Source organism: Pseudophryne corroboree, chromosome 3 (assembly GCF_028390025.1).
Source record: "Pseudophryne corroboree isolate aPseCor3 chromosome 3, aPseCor3.hap2, whole genome shotgun sequence".
NCBI lineage: Eukaryota > Metazoa > Chordata > Amphibia > Anura > Myobatrachidae > Pseudophryne > Pseudophryne corroboree.
The window spans coordinates 752,494,449-752,514,383 of NC_086446.1; the positions used below are offsets into that span (position 1 = coordinate 752,494,449).

Sequence of the window (19,935 nt, forward strand, 5' to 3'; positions counted from 1 at the left end):
CTATGGGCGGCGACTACCTGTTCGCAGCAGTGCAAAGATCTCCTGCTAGCAATCAGATCTGAATTAGGTCGCCGGAAATTGGCAAGTACAGTAATTGAATAGCTCCAGAAATTAAACCCAGGAGCTGAAGCCACGTGGTTAAGTCCCATGGCTAATTTAATCTGCCCTAGTGATGGCAATCAAAGACTGTACCCTCGATGGCCAATTTGTTTAAACCGGTGGTTCTCAACTCGGTCCTCAGGACCCCACACAGTTCATATCTTCCAGGTCACCTGTGGATCTTTGAAATGTGACAGTTGGTCACACCTGTGCCCAGCTAGGTAACATGGAAAATGTGAACTGTGTGGGGTCCTGAGGACCGAGTTTGAGAACCACTAGTTTAAATCCATCGATAGAGAACCATTGATGGTTTAGCAAGGCTGCTTGCCATAGACCATCGATGGTCGATGGCTCTCCCTAATCTGCCCCCAGACTGTCACATTAGTTGCAGACGTGTTTCAGCGCAGCTGATGCACTGAAGACTGTATTACAGGGCCCCATGTGAATGAGACCTAGTGTCAGACACCATTTCCCCCTGCAGTTACCGCAGGATGCTCTGCTGCGGCTCATCTCTGCTCTCTGGTCCTCTTGAGAGCTGAAGTGGCTTCAGTTTAATACGCAGCTGCGCTCCAGCAGCCGAAAGACTCGGCGGAGCTGAACACATTGCCCACGCTTTGTTATAACACCAAATCATTACACGGGCTCCTGCTGACATCCGCTAAGTGTAATTGATGGAGTGTTAACGCGGGTCATTGTGCACCATTGGCACAGCTGACAGGTCACTCCTCTCTGCCGCAGGCTGGGGACACTTAGCAAGGAATAGTGATTAGGAGATCCTGAAGGCCTGGTTTCAGCACTGAGAAGGTCACTTGCGGAGCTGACCGGACACTACATGGAATAGCAGTGCTGGCAATGGGAAATGAACCAGTAAAGATTAAAATCAGTCATTGCTGCGTAATACCTATTTATTATCTGTGCTATGCCCTTTTCCTGGCTGTGCTTCCCCATGCAGCGCCCAAGCGTGCATAATCCCCTTACAGAAATCCAGCTACCTGCAAGTTCCACATGATAGCAGCATCAGGCCAATGTGAAAAAATTGTAGCATGAACCTGATTGGTTGCCATGGCCACCTTATCCGGGTGTCCATTTATATGTCTTACATATATCCAAAAGATACATGACATATGCAAACATACAAACTCCACACATAAAGGGCCCTGGGACTGTGTCGATGACCCCAGAGCAGTAAGGCAGCAATGCTGACTCCTGTGTCACCGTGCCAACGTTGACACATTCCTGTAAACTAGATTTATCAGCAGTTACGGAGTTACTGTTAGATGTAGTTTACTAGTGCTGGCAATAAGAGAGGTTTATTCTCCTGTGATCTCTCAAAGTCCTCTTAATTATTTCCAGTTGTTCGACTGATTGGAGTCCAGCTCAGTGTCTGGAAAACACAGGGGCTCTTTTCCTTCCAACTTTGATGATTCAGTTCAGTGCTTCCGATTACACTTTGTCATTAATCTTATTATCCACGGGGACGGTCTCTGTGTATAGTGCACAGACCACCACACAGCCCGAGCACTGGACATTATATAAGTGCATTACCCAGGATTACACAAACCGTTTCCTCTAGCTGCATATACTGTGTGTGTATTGGGGGTCATTCCAACTTGTTCGCTCGCTAGCAGTTTTTAGCAGCCGTGCAAACGCTATGCCGCTGTGTATTTTAGCTTAGCAGAAGTGCGACCGAAAGGATCGCACAGCGGCGGCATGATTTTTTTGTGCAGTTTCAGAGTAGCTCAATACCTACTCAGCGCTTGCGATGACTGCAGATTGTTCAGTTCCTGTTTTGACGTCACAAACACGCCCTGTGTTCGCCCAGCCACACCTGCATTTTTCCTGGCATGCCTGCGTTTTTTCGAACACTCTCTGAAAACGGTCAGTTGCCACCCAGAAACGCCCCCTTCATGTCAATCACTGTGCGGCCAGCAGTGCGACTGGAAAGCTTCGCTAGACCTTGTGTGAAACTACATCGGCCGTTGTAATATTACTTCGCGCGTGCGCATTGCGCCGCATACGCATGTGCAGAAGTGCCATTCTTTTGCCTCATCGCTGCACAGCGAACGAAAGCAGCTAGCGATCAACTCGGAATGACCCCCCATTGTGTAGCGCTGTGCAGGGGGATAGAGGTTATAGGTACAGGTGGAGTGATTATCGGGTCTCCTCCATGCATTGCTCTATGTGACCTTATCATGGGCTCCATTCTATGATGCGCTATGAAAATGTTTGTGCCTGAGGGGTACGTTTGCTATGGTGCAGGTCTACAAAAGTGGAAGTGTTACCCGTAGCAACCAAACAGATTCCGGCTAACATTTATTTCTCTAACGTCCTAGTGGATGCTGGGGACTCCGTCAGGACCATGGGGAATAGCGGGCTCCGCAGGAGACAGGGCACATCTAAAAAAGCTTTTAGGTCACATGGTGCGTACTGGCTCCTCCCCCTATGACCCTCCTCCAAGCCTCAGTTAGGTTTTTGTGCCCGTCCGAGAGGGTGCAATCTAGGTGGCTCTCTTAAAGAGCTAGTTAGAAAAGTTTTTTTTAGGTTTCTAATCAGTGTCTCCTGCTGGCGACAGGAGCACTGCAACGAGGGACTTAGGGGAGAGACTTGCAACTCACCTGCCTGCAGGAGGATTGAAGTCTTAGGCTACTGGACACTGAGCTCCAGAGGGAGTCGGAACACAGGTCAGCCTGGGGTTCGTCCCGGAGCCGCGCCGCCGATCCCCCTTACAGACGCTGAAGAACGGCAGAACGGAGGTCCGGAAACAGGCGGCAGAAGACTTCAGTCTTCATAGAGGTAGCGCACAGCACTGCAGCTGTGCGCCATTGTTGCTACACGGCTCACGGATCTCGGTCACGGAGGGTGCAGGGCGCTGCTGGGGGCGCCCTGGGCAGCAATATAGAGTACCTTAGAGGCAAATAAATACATCACATATAGCCATTAAGGCTATATGTATGTATTTAACCCAGGCCAGTTTATTAGAAAAACCGGGAGAAAAGCCCGCCGGAAAAGGGGCGGAGCTTATTCTCCTCAGCACTCGGCGCCATTTTCCTGCACGGCTCCGCTGGTGAGGAAGGCTCCCACGACTCTCCCCTGCACTGCACTACAGAAACAGGGTAACAAAGAGAGGGGGGGCATAAATTGGCGATATAAATATATATTGAGAGCGCATATATAAAAACAACACCTTCTAGGGTTGTTATATACTGTATAGCGCTTTTGGTGTGTGCTGGCAAACTCTCCCTCTGTCTCCCCAAAGGGCTAGGAGGGTCCTGTCTTCAATAGAGCATTCACTGTGTGGCTGCTGTGTGTGTCGGTACGTGTGTGTCGACATGTATGAGGACGAAGTTGGTGTGGAGGCAGAGCAATTGCCGATGATGGTAATGTCACCCCCTAGGGAGTCGACACCGGAATGGATGGCTTTGGTTATGGAATTACGTGATAATGTCAGCACATTACAAAAGTCAGTTGACGAAATGAGACGCCCGGCAAACCAGTTAGTACCGGTTCAGGCATCTCAGACACCGTCAGGGGCTGTAAAACGTCCCTTACCTCAGTCAGTCGACACGGGTACCGACACAGATGAATCTAGTGTCGACGGTGAGGAAGTAAACGTATTTTCCAATAGGGCCACACGTTATATGATCACGGCAATGAAGGAGGCTTTGCAGCTCTCTGATACTACTGGTACCTCAAAAAGGGGTATTATGTGGGGGGTGAAAAAACTACCTGTATTTTTCCCAGAATCAGAGGAATTGAATGATGTGTGTGATGAAGCGTGGGTTACCCCCGATAGAAAAATGCTAATTTCAAAGAAGTTGTTGGCATTATACCCTTTCCCACCAGAGGTTAGGGCGCGCTGGGAATCACCCCCTAAGGTGGATAAGGCGCTCACACGTTTATCAAAGCAAGTGGCGTTGCCGTCTCCTGATACGGCCGCCCTCAAGGATCCAGCAGATAGGAGGCTGGAAACTACACTGAAGAGTATATACACACATACGGGTGTTATACTGCGACCGGCAATAGCCTCAGCCTGGATGTGCAGTGCTGGGGTAGTGTGGTTGGATTCTCTGACTGAAAATATTGAGACCCTGGATAGGGACAGTATTTTATTGACTCTAGAGCAATTAAAGGATGCTTTTCTTTATATGCGAGATGCTCAGAGGGATGTTTGTACTCTAGCATCAAGAGTAAGCGCGATGTCCATATCTGCTAGAAGAAGTTTATGGACGCGACAGTGGTCAGGTGATGCGGATTCCAAGAGGCATATGGAAGTATTGCCATATAAAGGAGAGGAATTGTTTGGGGTCGGTCTTTCGGACCTGGTGACCACGGCAACTGCCGGCAAATCCACCTTTTTACCTCAGACCCCTTCACAACAGAAAAAGACACCGTCTTTTCAGCCGCAGTCCTTTCGCTCCTATAAAAAGCGACCAAAAGGACAGTCTTATCTGCCGAGAGGCAGAGGAAAGGGTAAGAAAGGGCAGCACGCAGCCCCTGCCCAGGAACAGAAGCCCGCCCCGGCTTCTACAAAGCCATCAGCATGACGCTGGGGCTTTACAAGCGGACCCAGGAACGGTGGGGGGTCGACTCAAGATTTTCAGCAATCAATGGGCTCACTCACAAGTGGACCCGTGGGTCCTGCAGATAATATCTCAGGGTTACATGCTGGAGTTCGAAAGGTTTCCCCCTCGCCGGTTCCTAAAGTCTGCTTTACCAACGTCTCTCTCAGAAAGGACGTCGGTTTTGGAAGCCATTCACAAGCTGTATTCTCAGCAGGTGATAGTCAAGGTACCCCTCCTACAACAGGGAAAGGGGTATTATTCCACACTATTTGTGGTACCGAAGCCGGACGGTTCGGTAAGACCTATTCTAAATCTGAAATCCTTGAACCTGTACATACAGAAATTCAAGTTCAAAATGGAGTCACTCAGAGCAGTGATAGCGAATCTGGAAGACGGGGACTTCATGGTGTCCCTGGACATAAAGGATGCTTATCTGCATGTCCCAATTTACCCCTCACACCAAGGGTATCTCAGGTTCGTGATACAAGACTGTCATTATCAGTTTCAAACGATGCCGTTTGGTTTGTCTACGGCCCCTCGGGTCTTTACCAAGGTAATGACCGAAATGATGGTTCTTCTACGAAGAAAAGGCGTATTAATTATCCCTTACTTGGACGATCTCCTGATAAGGGCAAAGTCCAGAGAACAGCTGGAAGTCGGTGTAGCACTAACCCAGGTAGTGCTCCAGCAACACGGGTGGATTCTGAATCTTCCAAAATCTCAATTGACCCCGACAACTCGTCTGCTGTTCCTGGGAATGATTCTGGACACGGTTCAGAAAAAGGTGTTTCTCCCGGAGGGAAAAGCAAGGGAGTTATCCGAACTTGTCAGGAACCTCCTAAAACCAGGAACGGTGTCAGTACATCAATGCACAAGAGTCCTGGGAAAGATGGTGGCTTCGTACGAAGCGATTCCATTCGGCAGATTCCATGCACGGACATTTCAGTGGGATCTGCTGGACAAATGGTCCGGATCGCATCTGCACATGCATCAGCGGATAGCACTGTCACCAAGAACAAGGTTGTCTCTACCTCTGAGAAGAGATCTGCTTCAGCAGGGACCTTGTATGTTCCAAGACTTACCGCGTCTGCGTTTGACGGCATGGCGGTTGAACGCCGGATTCTAAAAGAAAAGGGCATTCCAGAGGAAGTTATTCCTACCTTGATTAAGGCTAGGAAGGAAGTGACTGTACAACATTATCACCGCATTTGGCGAAAATATGTTGCGTGGTGTGAGGCCAAGAAGGCTCCAACGGAAGAATTTCAATTGGGTCGATTCTTACATTTCCTGCAAGCAGGATTGTCTATGGGCCTAAAATTGGGGTCTATTAAAGTTCAAATTTCGGCCTTATCAATTTTCTTCCAGAAGGAATTGGCGTCAGTGCCTGAAGTACAAACTTTTGTCAAAGGTGTACTACATATACAACCCCCAATAGTGCCTCCAGTGGCACCGTGGGATTTGAACGTGGTTCTAAATTTTCTCAAATCTCATTGGTTTGAGCCGTTAAAATCGGTAGAATTAAAATACCTTACATGGAAGGTAACCATGCTGTTGGCCCTGGCTTCTGCCAGGAGAGTTTCAGAGTTGGCAGCTTTGTCATACAAGAGCCCATATCTGATATTCCATTCGGACAGGGCAGAATTGAGGACGCGTCCTCAATTTCTCCCTAAGGTGGTTTCGGCATTTCACTTAAACCAGCCTATTGTGGTGCCTGCGGCTACTAGCGACTTGGAGGACTCCAAGTTACTGGACGTTGTCAGAGCATTAAAAATATATATTTCAAGGACAGCTGGAGTCAGAAAAACTGACTCGTTGTTTACATTGTATGCACCCAACAAGATGGGTGCTCCTGCGTCTAAACAGACGATTGCACGTTGGATCTGTAGCACAATCCAACTTGCACATTCTGTGGCAGGCGTGCCACAGCCTAAATCTGTAAAGGCCCACTCCACAAGGAAGGTGGGCTCATCTTGGGCGGCTGCCCGAGGAGTCTCGGCATTACAACTTTGCCGAGCAGCTACGTGGTCAGGGGAGAACACGTTTGTAAAATTTTACAAATTTGATACTCTGGCTACAGAGGACCTGGAGTTTTCTCATTCGGTGCTGCAGAGTCATCCGCACTCTCCCGCCCGTTTGGGAGCTTTGGTATAATCCCCATGGTCCTGACGGAGTCCCCAGCATCCACTAGGACGTTAGAGAAAATAAGAATTTACTTACCGATAATTCTATTTCTCATAGTCCGTAGTGGATGCTGGGCGCCCATCCCAAGTGCGGATTGTCTGCAATACTTGTACATAGTTATTGTTACAAAAATCGGGTTATTATTGTTGTGAGCCATCTTTTTAGAGGCTACTTCGTTTTGTTATCATACTGTTAACTGGGTTCAGATCACAAGTTGTATGGTGTGATTGGTGTGGCTGGTATGAGTCTTACCCGGGATTCAAGATCCTTCCTTATTGTGTACGCTCGTCCGGGCACAGTACCTAACTGAGGCTTGGAGGAGGGTCATAGGGGGAGGAGCCAGTACGCACCATGTGACCTAAAAGCTTTTTTAGATGTGCCCTGTCTCCTGCGGAGCCCGCTATTCCCCATGGTCCTGACGGAGTCCCCAGCATCCACTACGGACTATGAGAAATAGAATTATCGGTAAGTAAATTCTTATTTTTGTTCTGTACATGCTAGAAACTTGGTTGCTATGGGCAACACCATTACTTTTGTAAACCTGCGCTTTAGTCCGTCAGTCCGGTCATACATCATATAAAAGTCATGGGTAGGGTTACCACCTCATCCCCTTAATTCTGGACACATTAAATACACAGGTTCTGTGGCTGGCTGACTTCAAGACTCCATTTCACCTGGTTTTACTCAGCCACAGAACCTGGGTAATTAGTATGTGTCCAGAATTATAGGGATGAGGTGGTAACCCTAGTCATGAGGCACTTTTGTGTATATAACATACCTGTGGATTGATAAGCAAGTGTAGTGTAATAACGTCTATGGCTAGAAGTCACAGCAGGGACGGGGATCTGGAGAAAAGAACAATGCATGTTATAAAAGTTACCTCAAGACATGTACAAGTTAGACATCGGAAAGTGATCGTGTGCGCTCCGTACTCAGCGCATAAGGGAAACCACAACTCCGCCCAGTATTCAATGTTTTTCACGTTTTTTTTCTCTAGACGTTTGGAGTTGAATGGAATCAAGTCGGTACCGCCCGGGGCATTTTCTCCGTATAAGAAGCTTCGCAGGATGTAAGTATAATACAAAAAAACGAATTCCCTTCACAGTCATCATTGTATGGGACTATTGCATTTAAGCCAGAGTATTAAAATGGCCGCTTGCCTCACTTCCCACCCTGTCCCTCAGAGTGGACATAGCACTCTGCAGCCCAGAAGGTAAAAAAAAAGACAATTGAACCGTGTCTGTAGGTAGTTTTGAGACAGAAACAGAGTTCTTTAGATTCTTTGATTTATTTACCCAGCATACGTAAAACGTGATCCTGTTGGAACTTTATACAACTCAGTAATTTTGTCAGTACCTACAGAGATGTACACGGCCGCACACAGCGTGGGCACAGACTCTGTCAGGTTAGGTCATATGTGGGCAAACGTCTGTGGGCAAACCTGACAGAAGTGGTAGTTCTGCCATTGTGGGCAATTAGGGGGTGATGTATCAAACCTTCTAAATAGGACAAGTGGAGATGTTGCCTATAGCAACCAGTTAGATTTAGTGGCATATGTACTAAAAATTGCAGAAGTGTCTATATTTCAGTGGGTATGATAGTCTCTTTATTTGATTATCTCCACTATGTACTAACAATTTCTACAGGTACAGTGCTTTAGGTTAAGGGAGAGATGTACTAAGCAGTGAAAAGAGTGGAAATTGAGCCAGTGGAGAAGTTGCCCATGGCAACCAATCAGCTGCTCTGTATAATTTTATAGTATGCAAATTATCAATGTTACTTCAATGCTGATTGGTTGCCAAGGGAAACTTCTCCACTGGCTCACTTCTCCGCTCTTTTCACTGCTTAGTACATCTCTCCTTAAGTGCTGTCCCTGTGAAATACGTCCCGGCACATTGGAGGAGTCTTTCGTGTTTTCAAAAGGCTCCTCCATAGTGACTGGCACTGAGCGTGCGCACAATGAGAGACTTGAAAGTCCTTGGCAGTCGACGGAGTGTGCTGGAGAGGGATCATTAGAGCGATCTCCTCCGACATTGCCTTCATAGACAAAAAAGCCATCTGAGAATGAGGACCAAGCGCTGAAAAAGGTACACTTTTTCGAGCTTGTTACATAAGGATCAGACTGCAGTCCCCATTAACAATAAGAGGGACTGCTGTCTGCAGCGATTGCTGTTTGCGTCCCCATTAACAATAAGAGGGACTGCTGTCTGCAGCGATAGCTGTTTGCAGGAGATTTCACATCCAACTGTTCCTACAGAGCGGTAACACATAGGCCCAGATTTATCAAGCTTTGGAGAGTGATCAATTGCCAACCAGCCAGCTACTAACTGCCATGTTATAGGCCGTGTTTGGAAAACTGACAGTTGTGAGCTGATTGGTTGGTATCACAGTGCAGTTTTGTACTCTATCGGTGCATGTGTTATGTAAGAGAAGTGCACGCTTGTAAGGCCGCCAGCTGCTGTTTTACATTACAAAGTTTCTTTTCTGCATTCAATTTAATACTTATTATTTTTTTCTTCATTTTTCAGAGACCTCAGTAACAACCAGATCTCAGAGATTGCCCCTGATGCTTTCCACGGCCTGCGTTCCCTTAATTCCCTGTGAGTTGAATTCAGAAGGGGCCACAGGACAAAATTAAATTAAGTGGAGAATGCCGCAGACATATCTGTAATACATGATCTCATGGTACACGCTGGCAGGCCCTCTCTTATGTAATGCAGATTCCTAATGTAATTTCTATTTAAGAATTGCATTATGCTCGGTATTAAATGCTGAGTGTTTTACACCAGGAAAATAAATCTCTCCTATCAGTGGCCGCAGCTCTTGTGGCGGCGGCAAAAAAAAAACCCATTTACTCCGGAGAGGGACTTTAATACAATAATGTTTGGGATGGCTGCACTGCAAATGTGAATTTTAATGCAGCGGCTCTATGTGGGCTGGAAACTGATGAGAAACGGCAGCTTTGCCTTTCATGTTAATTAGAACTTCATTCAGAGGAAACCTGATTAAAAAGTCTCTAAAAAGGCTCTGTGATTTATAAACCTGTAAAAAAAGAATGCTAGAAGTGTTTTATCTTGATTAGTTGTATTATGTTTAATTTATTACTAACCTGCTGCCGAGAGTGAGGTGACTCCTGCTAAAGCTGATTATTAACATTATTGAAGAAGTGGATATATTCAATTAGCCTCATGTTCAACAATGTGTCTTCTTCCTCTGCTACTGAAGTTGCCCAAAATGAGTTTCTTTCAATTCAAATAGGGGAGCCACACAAACCGCCTCCAACTGCCACTCCAAACTGACTCACTGGCAGTTGGTGGTTCCCCAATTTGAATTTTGGACTGCGCTGCAGCCCCACCCTTAGCCGCCACTGGTTGCAACTCAACTAAGATTGACTGCTTTGGTCACCTGCTTTAATCCTGAACCTGAGCTCAGCCCCACCAACCCGTTCCCGGACATACGGGATCTGCTCGCACTGAGCTGCTGATAATGTGGTGCCCACATATTTAACAAGTGCCACAACAACAAAAATCAGACCCCGTCTACCTTCATCCCCCCCCTTCCCCTACAATTTCAGTCCTTCCTGCAATGTGACCATTGGGTAGTGATTTATTAACGTAATAATAAATAAACAGTATTTGCAGAAATTTTAAATTCTGCTTGTCTCTGCTAAATTCTATATACAGTACATATGCTTCAGAGAGATGAGAATTATATCTAATCTAATTTGTATATTTACCTCCAAAGACCTGGTGCATTAATTAGCCCAGCTAAATATAGTATGTGCTTGGAATGTTCGCGCATGTATTAATAGATTTTCCCAGATTCTCTCGACCTGTTTTGCCCCGTTCACAAGGTGATGCAAGTGTAAAGCAATTATCAGTCACCAAGCAGGAATCTCTTGACCACTAAATAATGTGCTAATCTTTTATTTCTGTGAAATAATTACAGCATAGTTATAGAGATTCTGTTAAATACACATATTTCCCTGTCCAATCCAATTAGTTACAGTTTGACATATCAGCTGCACTGAAAATGAGCGAAAAACAATTTCCCCCCACTGTAAGCTTATAACCTGCATGTAGTAAGTGATACATGCGGGCTTTGACGTGCAGGCATATTTTGGAATTGATGCATTAGAGATAAGTTAATACAATGTTCTGCATTTTTTTTTAGGGTTTTATATGGCAACAAGATTACAGACCTTCCTAAAGGTGTGTTTACTGGTCTCCATGCGTTGCAGCTTCTGTAAGTAAGGGTTTATTTAGATTTCATGTGCATGTTTCTCCCAGAATCCTCTGATGTGACCCCATTTGTTTAATGTGTAATAGAAGGGATGGCTGTCCGCACTTTTCTTATTAATGGACCCTAGACTGCATGGTTTCTGTGAGGGAGTAAAGCTAGCTACAGCGCTGACAATTCAGTAAAGGTGCCATTGTTTTACTTCCTTTACCCCCACAAACCTTAATCTCCTCTCAATCCTCTTCGGTCAATCTTACTGAGTGGTGATCGTCTTCCCACAACACAGTAGCACAGAGGTTGAGTCTAGCAGTGAGGGATTACGTGCGACATCAGTAAGAGTGTGGATATTCCAAAAGGGTCCAGAAATATGATCAAGCAGGCAAAGTGGTGGCAGACATGTCCCCTCTGAAGTATATTCATAGCCTCTACACAAGGGTGCTGAAAAGGGGTGGGGGATTATTAATTATCTGGGCCCAGGCCTGATAAGGTGCCCAGGCCAGCTGCTGAGGGGGACATGTCCTCCTTTGCACTGTGTAGCATGTAGTATTTTATAATGAGCTTTTTGGGATGGGGCGTGGCGTCCCAGTATGGGCCACACCCCCTCAGTACCGGGGCACCGTGGATGTCTCAATGACCCTGCCCATACAGAGGGTTATTGGAAAAGTGTGTCTGGTAAAACGGATTACAGGGGAATTCTTACCATTGCTTCACACCAAATACTCAACTTCAAATATAAAAGATCACTGTTTGAAAACAACTTTATCCTAATTGCAAATATGAAACAGACAATAATTGACTACTGTTGTAGGATCCCTCTCCACGTGGTCTGAAGGTGACGTTCTCCTACATGATTTCAAATGAGACAATGGTTTTCCTTTTGACTCCCGCAGTACCTGGGCTGTTCTTGTCCCATATACAGTCTCCATTAGAGGTGCTGATGCCATATTGTTGGCCCTCCGTAACAAATTACCTTCTACCTCTATTCCAGTTGTGCAATAATCTCCCCATCTCTTTGTTGTGGGCCCCTGATGATACCCTGAGGGATAATAAAAGTTTTCAGAATCCTCTTATTACCTTCCTGTGTTTCAAAAACCGTTAGGTTGTATTTTCTTTGATCTTTGTGATGAAGCTCAAAGATTTGGAAATGCACTGACCACATGTGGGACCTGTTACCAACATGGGGAATTTGTTTCTAGAGCAACTGTAGCACCTACTGTAAATTGTACCCTTCTGGACTCCAAGCAACACGCAAAAGCTTGGAGAGAAAGTGGAGAGAAATAAAGTAATAACCAATCAGCTCCTAACTGCCACGTTACATGCTGTGCTAAAAAGACGACAGGAGCTGATTGGTTGGTACTATCTCTCTCTCCACTTTGTCGTCTCCCAGCTTTGATAAATCTCACCCTAATTGCTCTAGGCTTTTTGGTGGGGGTTTAGTTGTAGCCTAGCAAAATTTAATATTTGTTTCTTATTGTGATTAAGAAATAGCTTTTTATTTTGAATTTTTCATTGAATATTTTGGAGCCTACTGACCAAGTAATATTTGCGGTATATCCCCCGAAACAAAAGCTTTTGGGGAACTTCTAGCACACTGTAAGGACGGGCTCCTATCAGAGACCCAGTACCTATGAGCAATTATTAACACATCCCAGCGGCATATCATTTCTTATTGGCACAATAAGCAGAGATAAGACATTATAATTATCTGGTCTAGAACCCGATCATTAATAAAGATACACCTTTGTGTTGGTCAGTGGTAAGAATTCCTGAAATGATCCAATTCTGGGGGTCATTCCAAGTTGATCGCTAGCTGCATTCGTTCGCTGTGCAGCAATCAGGTAAAAAAACAGCACTTCTGCGCATGCGTATGCGGCGCAATGCGCACGCGCAACGTACTATTACAAAGAACGATATAGTTTCACACAAGGTCTAGCAAAGCTTTTCAGTCGCACTGCTGACCGCAGAGTGATTGACAGGAAGAGGGTGTTTCTGGGTGTCAACTGACTGTTTTCAGGGACTGTTCGAAAAAAGGCAGGCGTGCCAGGAAAAACGCAGGTGTGGTAGGGCGTGTTTCGTGACGTCAAAACAGGAACTGAACGGTCTGAAGTGATCGCAAGCGCTGAGTAGGTTTTGAGCTACTCTAAAACTGCACAAAAAAACTTTGCCGCCGCTCTGCGATCCTTTCGTTTGCACTTCTGCTAAGCTCAAAACACTCCCAGTGTGCGGCGGCATAGCGTTTGCATGACTGCTAAAAACTGCTTGCGAGCGATCAACTCGGAATGCCTCCCTCTGTCTTTAAAAAATAATGTTTGAAAAACGCTAAAGGCCGCAGATACTTTCTCTGACGTCCTAAGTGGATGCTGGGGACTCCGTCAGGACCATGGGGAATAGCGGCTCCGCAGGAGACAGGGCACAAAAGTAAAAGCTTTAGGATCAGGTGGTGTGCACTGGCTCCTCCCCCTATGACCCTCCTCCAAGCCTCAGTTAGGTTTTTGTGCCCGGCCGAGAAGGGTGCAATCTAGGTGGCTCTCCTAAAGAGCTGCTTAGAGTAAAAGTTTTATTAGGTTTTTTATTTTCAGTGAGTCCTGCTGGCAACAGGCTCACTGCAACGAGGGACTTAGGGGAGAAGAAGTGAACTCACCTGCGTGCAGGATGGATTGGCTTCTTAGGCTACTGGACACTAGCTCCAGAGGGACGATCACAGGTACAGCCTGGATGGGTCACCGGAGCCGCGCCGCCGACCCCCTTGCAGATGCTGAAGAGAGAAGAGGTCCAGAAATCGGCGGCTGAAGACTTCTCAGTCTTCATGAGGTAGCGCACAGCACTGCAGCTGTGCGCCATTGCTCTCAGCACACTTCACACCAACGGTCACTGAGGGTGCAGGGCGCTGGGGGGGGCGCCCTGGGCAGCAATGAAAGTACCTATACTGGCTAAAAATACATCACATATAGCCTCTGGGGCTATATGGATGTATTTAACCCCTGCCAGGTTGTCAGAAAAACGGGAGAAGAAGCCCGCCGAAAAGGGGGCGGGGCCTATTCTCCTCAGCACACAGCGCCATTTTCCCTCACAGAACTGCTGGAGGGAAGGCTCCCAGGCTCTCCCCTGCACTGCACTACAGAAACAGGGTTAAAACAGAGAGGGGGGGCACTTATTTGGCGATATGATTATATATTAAGATGCTATAAGGGAAAACACTTATATAAATGTTGTCCCTGTATAATTATAGCGTTTTGGTGTGTGCTGGCAAACTCTCCCTCTGTCTCCCCAAAGGGCTAGTGGGGTCCTGTCCTCTATCAGAGCATTCCCTGTGTGTGTGCTGTGTGTCGGTACGTGTGTGTCGACATGTATGAGGACGATGTTGGTGAGGAGGCGGAGCAATTGCCTGTAATGGTGATGTCACTCTCTAGGGAGTCGACACCAGAATGGATGGCTTATTTAGGAAATTACGTGATAATGTCAACACGCTGCAAGGTCGGTTGACGACATGAGACGGCCGGCAAACAAATTAGTACATGTCCAGGCGTCTCAAACACCGTCAGGGGCTTTAAAACGCCCATTTACCTCAGTCGGTCGACACAGACACGGACACTGACTCCAGTGTCGACGGTGAAGAAACAAACGTATTTTCCTTTAGGGCCACACGTTACATGTTAAGGGCAATGAAGGAGGTGTTACATATTTCTGATACTACAAGTACCACAAAAAAGGGTATTATGTGGGGTGTGAAAAAACTACCTGTAGTTTTTCCTGAATCAGATAATTTAAATGAAGGCGCTCACACGCTTATCACAAGTGGCGTTACCGTCTCCAGATACGGCCGCCCTCAAGGAGCCAGCTGATAGGAGGCTGGAAAATATCCTAAAAAGTATATACACACATACTGGTGTTATACTGCGACCAGCGATCGCCTCAGCCTGGATGTGCAGCGCTGGGGTGGCTTGGTCGGATTCCCTGACTGAAAATATTGATACCCTTGACAGGGACAGTATTTTATTGACTATAGAGCATTTAAAGGATGCATTTCTATATATGCGAGATGCACAGAGGGATATTTGCACTCTGGCATCAAGAGTAAGTGCGATGTCCATATCTGCCAGAAGATGTTTATGGACACGACAGTGGTCAGGTGATGCAGATTCCAAACGGCACATGGAAGTATTGCCGTATGAAGGGGAGGAGTTGTTTGGGGTCGGTCCATCGGACCTGGTGGCCACGGCAACAGCTGGAAAATCCACCTTTCTCTATCGTCCTAAGTGGATGCTGGGGTTCCTGAAAGGACCATGGGGAATAGCGGCTCCGCAGGAGACAGGGCACAAAAAAGTAAAGCTTTTACCAGATCAGGTGGTGTGCACTGGCTCCTCCCCCTATGACCCTCCTCCAGACTCCAGTTAGATTTTGTGCCCGAACGAGAAGGGTGCAATCTAGGTGGCTCTCCTAAAGAGCTGCTTAGAGAAAGTTTAGCTTAGGTTTTTTACCTTACAGTGAGTCCTGCTGGCAACAGGATCACTGCAACGAGGGACTTAGGGGAGAAGTAGTGAACTCACCTGCGTGCAGAGTGGATTTGCTGCTTGGCTACTGGACACTAGCTCCAGAGGGACGATCACAGGTACAGCCTGGATGGTCACCGGAGCCGCGCCGCCGGCCCCCTTGCAGACGCTGAAGAGAGAAGAGGTCCAAAATCGGCGGCTGAAGACTCCTGAGTCTTCATAAAGGTAGCGCACAGCACTGCAGCTGTGCGCCATTTTCCTCTCAGCACACTTCACACAACAGTCACTGAGGGTGCAGAGCGCTGGGGGGGGCGCTCTGAGAGGCAAATAAAAACCTTATTAGAGGCAAAAAATACCTCACATATAGCCCACAGAGGCTATATGGAGATATTTAACCCCTGCCTAACTTCAAAAATAGCGGGAGACGAGCCCGCCGAAAAAGGGGCGGGGCCTATCTCCTCAGCACACAGCGCCATTTTCTCTCACAGAAAAGCTGGAGAGAAGGCTCCCAGGCTCTCCCCTGCACTGCACTACAGAAACAGGGTTAAAACAGAGAGGGGGGGCACTGATTTTGGCGATATTGTATATATATAAAAGATGCTATAAGGGAGAAACACTTATATAAGGTTGTCCCTATATAATTATAGCGTTTTTGGTGTGTGCTGGCAGACTCTCCCTCTGTCTCCCCAAAGGGCTAGTGGGTCCTGTCCTCTGTCAGAGCATTCCCGGTGTGTGTGCTATGTGTCGGTACGTGTGTGTCGACATGTATGAGGACGATGTTGGTGAGGAGGCGGAGAAATTGCCTGTAATGGTGATGTCACTCTCTAGGGAGTCGACACCGGAATGGATGGCTTATTTAGAGAATTACGTGAGAATGTCAACACGCTGCAAGGTCGGTTGACGACATGAGACGGCCGACAATCTATTAGGACCGGTCCAGGCGTCTCAGAAACACCGTCAGGGGTTTTAAAAAACGCCCATTTACCTCAGTCGGTCGACACAGACACAGACACGGACACTGAATACAGTGTCGACGGTGAATAAACAAACGTATTTCTCATTAGGGCCACACGTTAAGGGCAATGAAGGAGGTGTTACGTGTTTCTGATACTACAAGTACCACAAGAAAGGGTATTATGTGGGAGTGAAAAAACTACCTGTAGTTTTTCCTGAATCAGATAAAATAAAATGAAGTGTGTGAGGATGCGTAGGGTTACCCCGATAGCAAATATTGGCGTTATACCCTTTCCCGCCAGAAATTAGGGTACGTTGGGAAACACCCCTTAGGGTGATAAGGCGCTCACACGCTTATCAAGTGGCGTTACCGTCTCCAGATACGGCCGCCCTCAAGGAGCCAGCTGATAGGAAGCTGGAAAAATATCCTAAAAAGTATATACACACATACGGTGGTTATACTGCGACCAGCGATCGCCATCAGCCTGGAGATGCAGTGCTGGGTTGGCTTGGTCGGATTCCCTGACTGAAAATATTTTATTCATGTAGAGCATTTAATAGGATGCATTCTATATATATGTATGTGAGATGCACAGAGGGATATTTGCTCTCTGGCATCAAGATAAGTGCGTTGTCCATATCTCCCAGAAGATGTCAGGGACACGACAGTGGTCAGGTGATACAGATCCCATACGGCAGATGGAAGTATTGCTGTATAAAGGGAAGGAGTTATTTGGGGGTCGGTCCATCGGACCTGGGGACCACAGCAACAGCTGGGAAATCCAACCTTTTTTACCCCAAGTTACATCTCAGCTAAAAAAGACACCGTCTTTTCAGCCTCAATCTTTCCTTTCCCATGAGGGCATGCAGGCAAAAGGCCAGTCATATCTGCCCAGACATAGAGGTAAGGGAAGTAGACTGCAGCAGGCAGCCCTTTCCCAGGAAAAGAAGCCCTCCACCGCGTCTGCCAAGTCCTCAGCATGACGCTGGGGCCGTGCAAGCGGACTCAAGGTGGGGGGGTAGTCTCAAGAGTCTCAGGGCGCAGTGGGATCACTCGCAAGTTGACCCCTAGATCGTACGAGTATTATCCCAGGGGTAAAGATTGGAGAGTCGAGACATCTTCTCCTCGCAGGTTCCTGAAGTCTGCTTTACCAACGGCTCCCTCCGACAGGGAGGCAGCATTGGAAACAATTCACAAGCTGTATATCCAGCAGGTGATAATCAAAGTACCCCTCCTACGACAAGGAAAAGGGTATTATTTTTCCACACTATATGGTGGTACTGAAGCCAGACGGCTTGGTGACACATAGTCTAAATCTAAAATGTTTTGAACACTTACATAAAAGGTTCAAATCGAGATAAAGTCACTCAGAGCAGTGATAGCGAACCGGAAAAAAGGGGACTATATGGTGTCCCTGGACATCAAGGATTACCTCCATGTCCAAATTTTGTCCTTCTCATCAAGGGTACCTCTGGTTCGTGGTACAGAACTGTCAATATCAGTTTCAGACGATGCCGTTTGAATTATCCACGGCACCCCGGGCCTTTTTACCAAGGTAATGGCCGAAAAGATGTTTCTTCAAAGAAAAAAGGCATCTAAATTATCCCTTACTTGCACGACCTAAAAAGGGCAAGTTCCAGAGAACAGTTGGAGGTCGGAAGAGCACTATCTAAAGTAGTTCTTCGACGGCACGACTGGATTCTAAATATTCCAAGAATCGCAGCTGTTTTCCGACGATACGTCTGCTGTTCCTAGGGATGATTCTGGACACGGTTCAGAAAAAGGTTTTTCTTCCCGAGGAAAAAGCCAAGGAGTTATCCGACCTGTCAGGAACCTCCTAAAACCAGGAAAGGTGTCTGTACATCAATGCACAAGAGTCCTGGGAAAAATGGTGGCTTTTTACGAAGCAATTCCATTCGGCAGATTCCATGCAAGAATTTTCCAAAGGGATCTGTTGGACAAATGGTCAGGGTCGCATCCTCAGATGCACCTGCGAATAACCCTGTCGCCAAGGACAAGGGTATATCTTCTGTGGTGGTTGCAAAAGGCTCATCTATTGGAGGGCCGCAGATTCGGCATACAGGATTTGATCCTGGTGACCACGGACGCCAGCCTGAGAGGCTGGGGAGCAGTCACACAAGGAAGAAACTTCCAGGGGGTATGGACGAACCTGGAAAAGTCTCTTCACATAAACATTCTGGTACTAAGAGCAATCTAAAATGCTCTAAGCCAGGCGGAACCACTCCTGCAAGGAAAACCGGTGTTGATTCAGTCGGACAACATCACGGCGGTCGCCCATGTAAACAGACAGGGCGGCACAAGAAGCAGGAGTGCAATGGCAGAAGCTGCCAAGATTCTTCGCTGGGCGGAAAATCACGTAATAGCACTGTCAGCAGTGTTCTTCCCGGGCGTGGACAACTGGGAAGCAGACTTCCTCAGCAGACACGATATTCACCCGGGAGAGTGGGGTCTTCATCCAGAAGTCTTCCACATGCTAATAAACTGTTGGGAAAGACCAATGGTAGACATGATGGCGTCTCGCCTCAACAAGAAACTGGACAAGTATTGCGCCAGGTCAAGAGATCCACAGGCAATAGCTGTGGACGCACTGGTAACACCTTGGGTGTACAAATCAGTATATGTGTTTCCTCCTCTGCCTCTCATACCAAAGGTATTGAAGATTATACGGTGAAGAGGAGTAAGAACAATACTAGTGGCTCCGGATTGGCCAAGAAGGACTTGGTACCCGGAACTTCAAGAGTTGGTCACGGACGACCCGTGCCCTCTACTTCTGAGAAGGGACCTGCTACAACAGGGTCCCTGTCTCTTTCAAGACTTACCGCGGCTGCGTTTGACGGCATGGCGGTTGAACGCCAGATCCTAAAAGGGAAAGGCATTCCAGAAGAAGTCATTCCTACCTTGATTAAGGCAAGGAAGGAAGTCACCGCGAAACATTATCACCGCATTTGGCGAAAATATGTCGCGTGGTGCGAGGATCGGAGTGTTCCGACGGAGGAATTTCAACTGGGTCGTTTCCTACATTTCCTACAATCAGGATTGTCTATGGGTCTCAAATTGAGATCTATTAAGGTTCAAATTTCGGCCCTGTCAATATTCTTCCAAAAAGAATTGGCCTCAGTTCCTGAGGTACAGACTTTTGTTAAAGGAGTACTGCATATACAGCCTCCTGTGTTGCCTCCGGTGGCACCGTGGGATCTAAATGTAGTTTTAGATTTCCTCAAATTCCTTTGGTTTGAACCATTGAAAAAGGTGGATTTTAAATATCTCACATGGAAAGTGACTATGTTACTGGCCCTGGCTTCCGCCAGGAGAGTATCTGAATTGGCGGCTTTATCTTATAAAAGCCCTTATCTAATCTTCCATTCGGATAGGGCAGAACTGAGGACTC

At 47.0% G+C, this 19,935-nt stretch overlaps 1 protein-coding gene across 1 annotated transcript in view; it reads left to right on the forward strand.

Moving 5' to 3' along the window:
• Nucleotides 1-19,935, forward strand: part of SLIT1 (slit guidance ligand 1) — a 425,670-nt gene that overhangs the window by 367,363 nt on the left and 38,372 nt on the right. Inside the window, exons 10-12 of the mRNA XM_063962354.1 lie at nt 7,840-7,911; nt 9,371-9,442; nt 11,016-11,087. Of these exons, the coding sequence (XP_063818424.1) occupies nt 7,840-7,911; nt 9,371-9,442; nt 11,016-11,087 (216 nt within the window). The remainder of the gene's footprint in view (nt 1-7,839; nt 7,912-9,370; nt 9,443-11,015; nt 11,088-19,935) is intronic.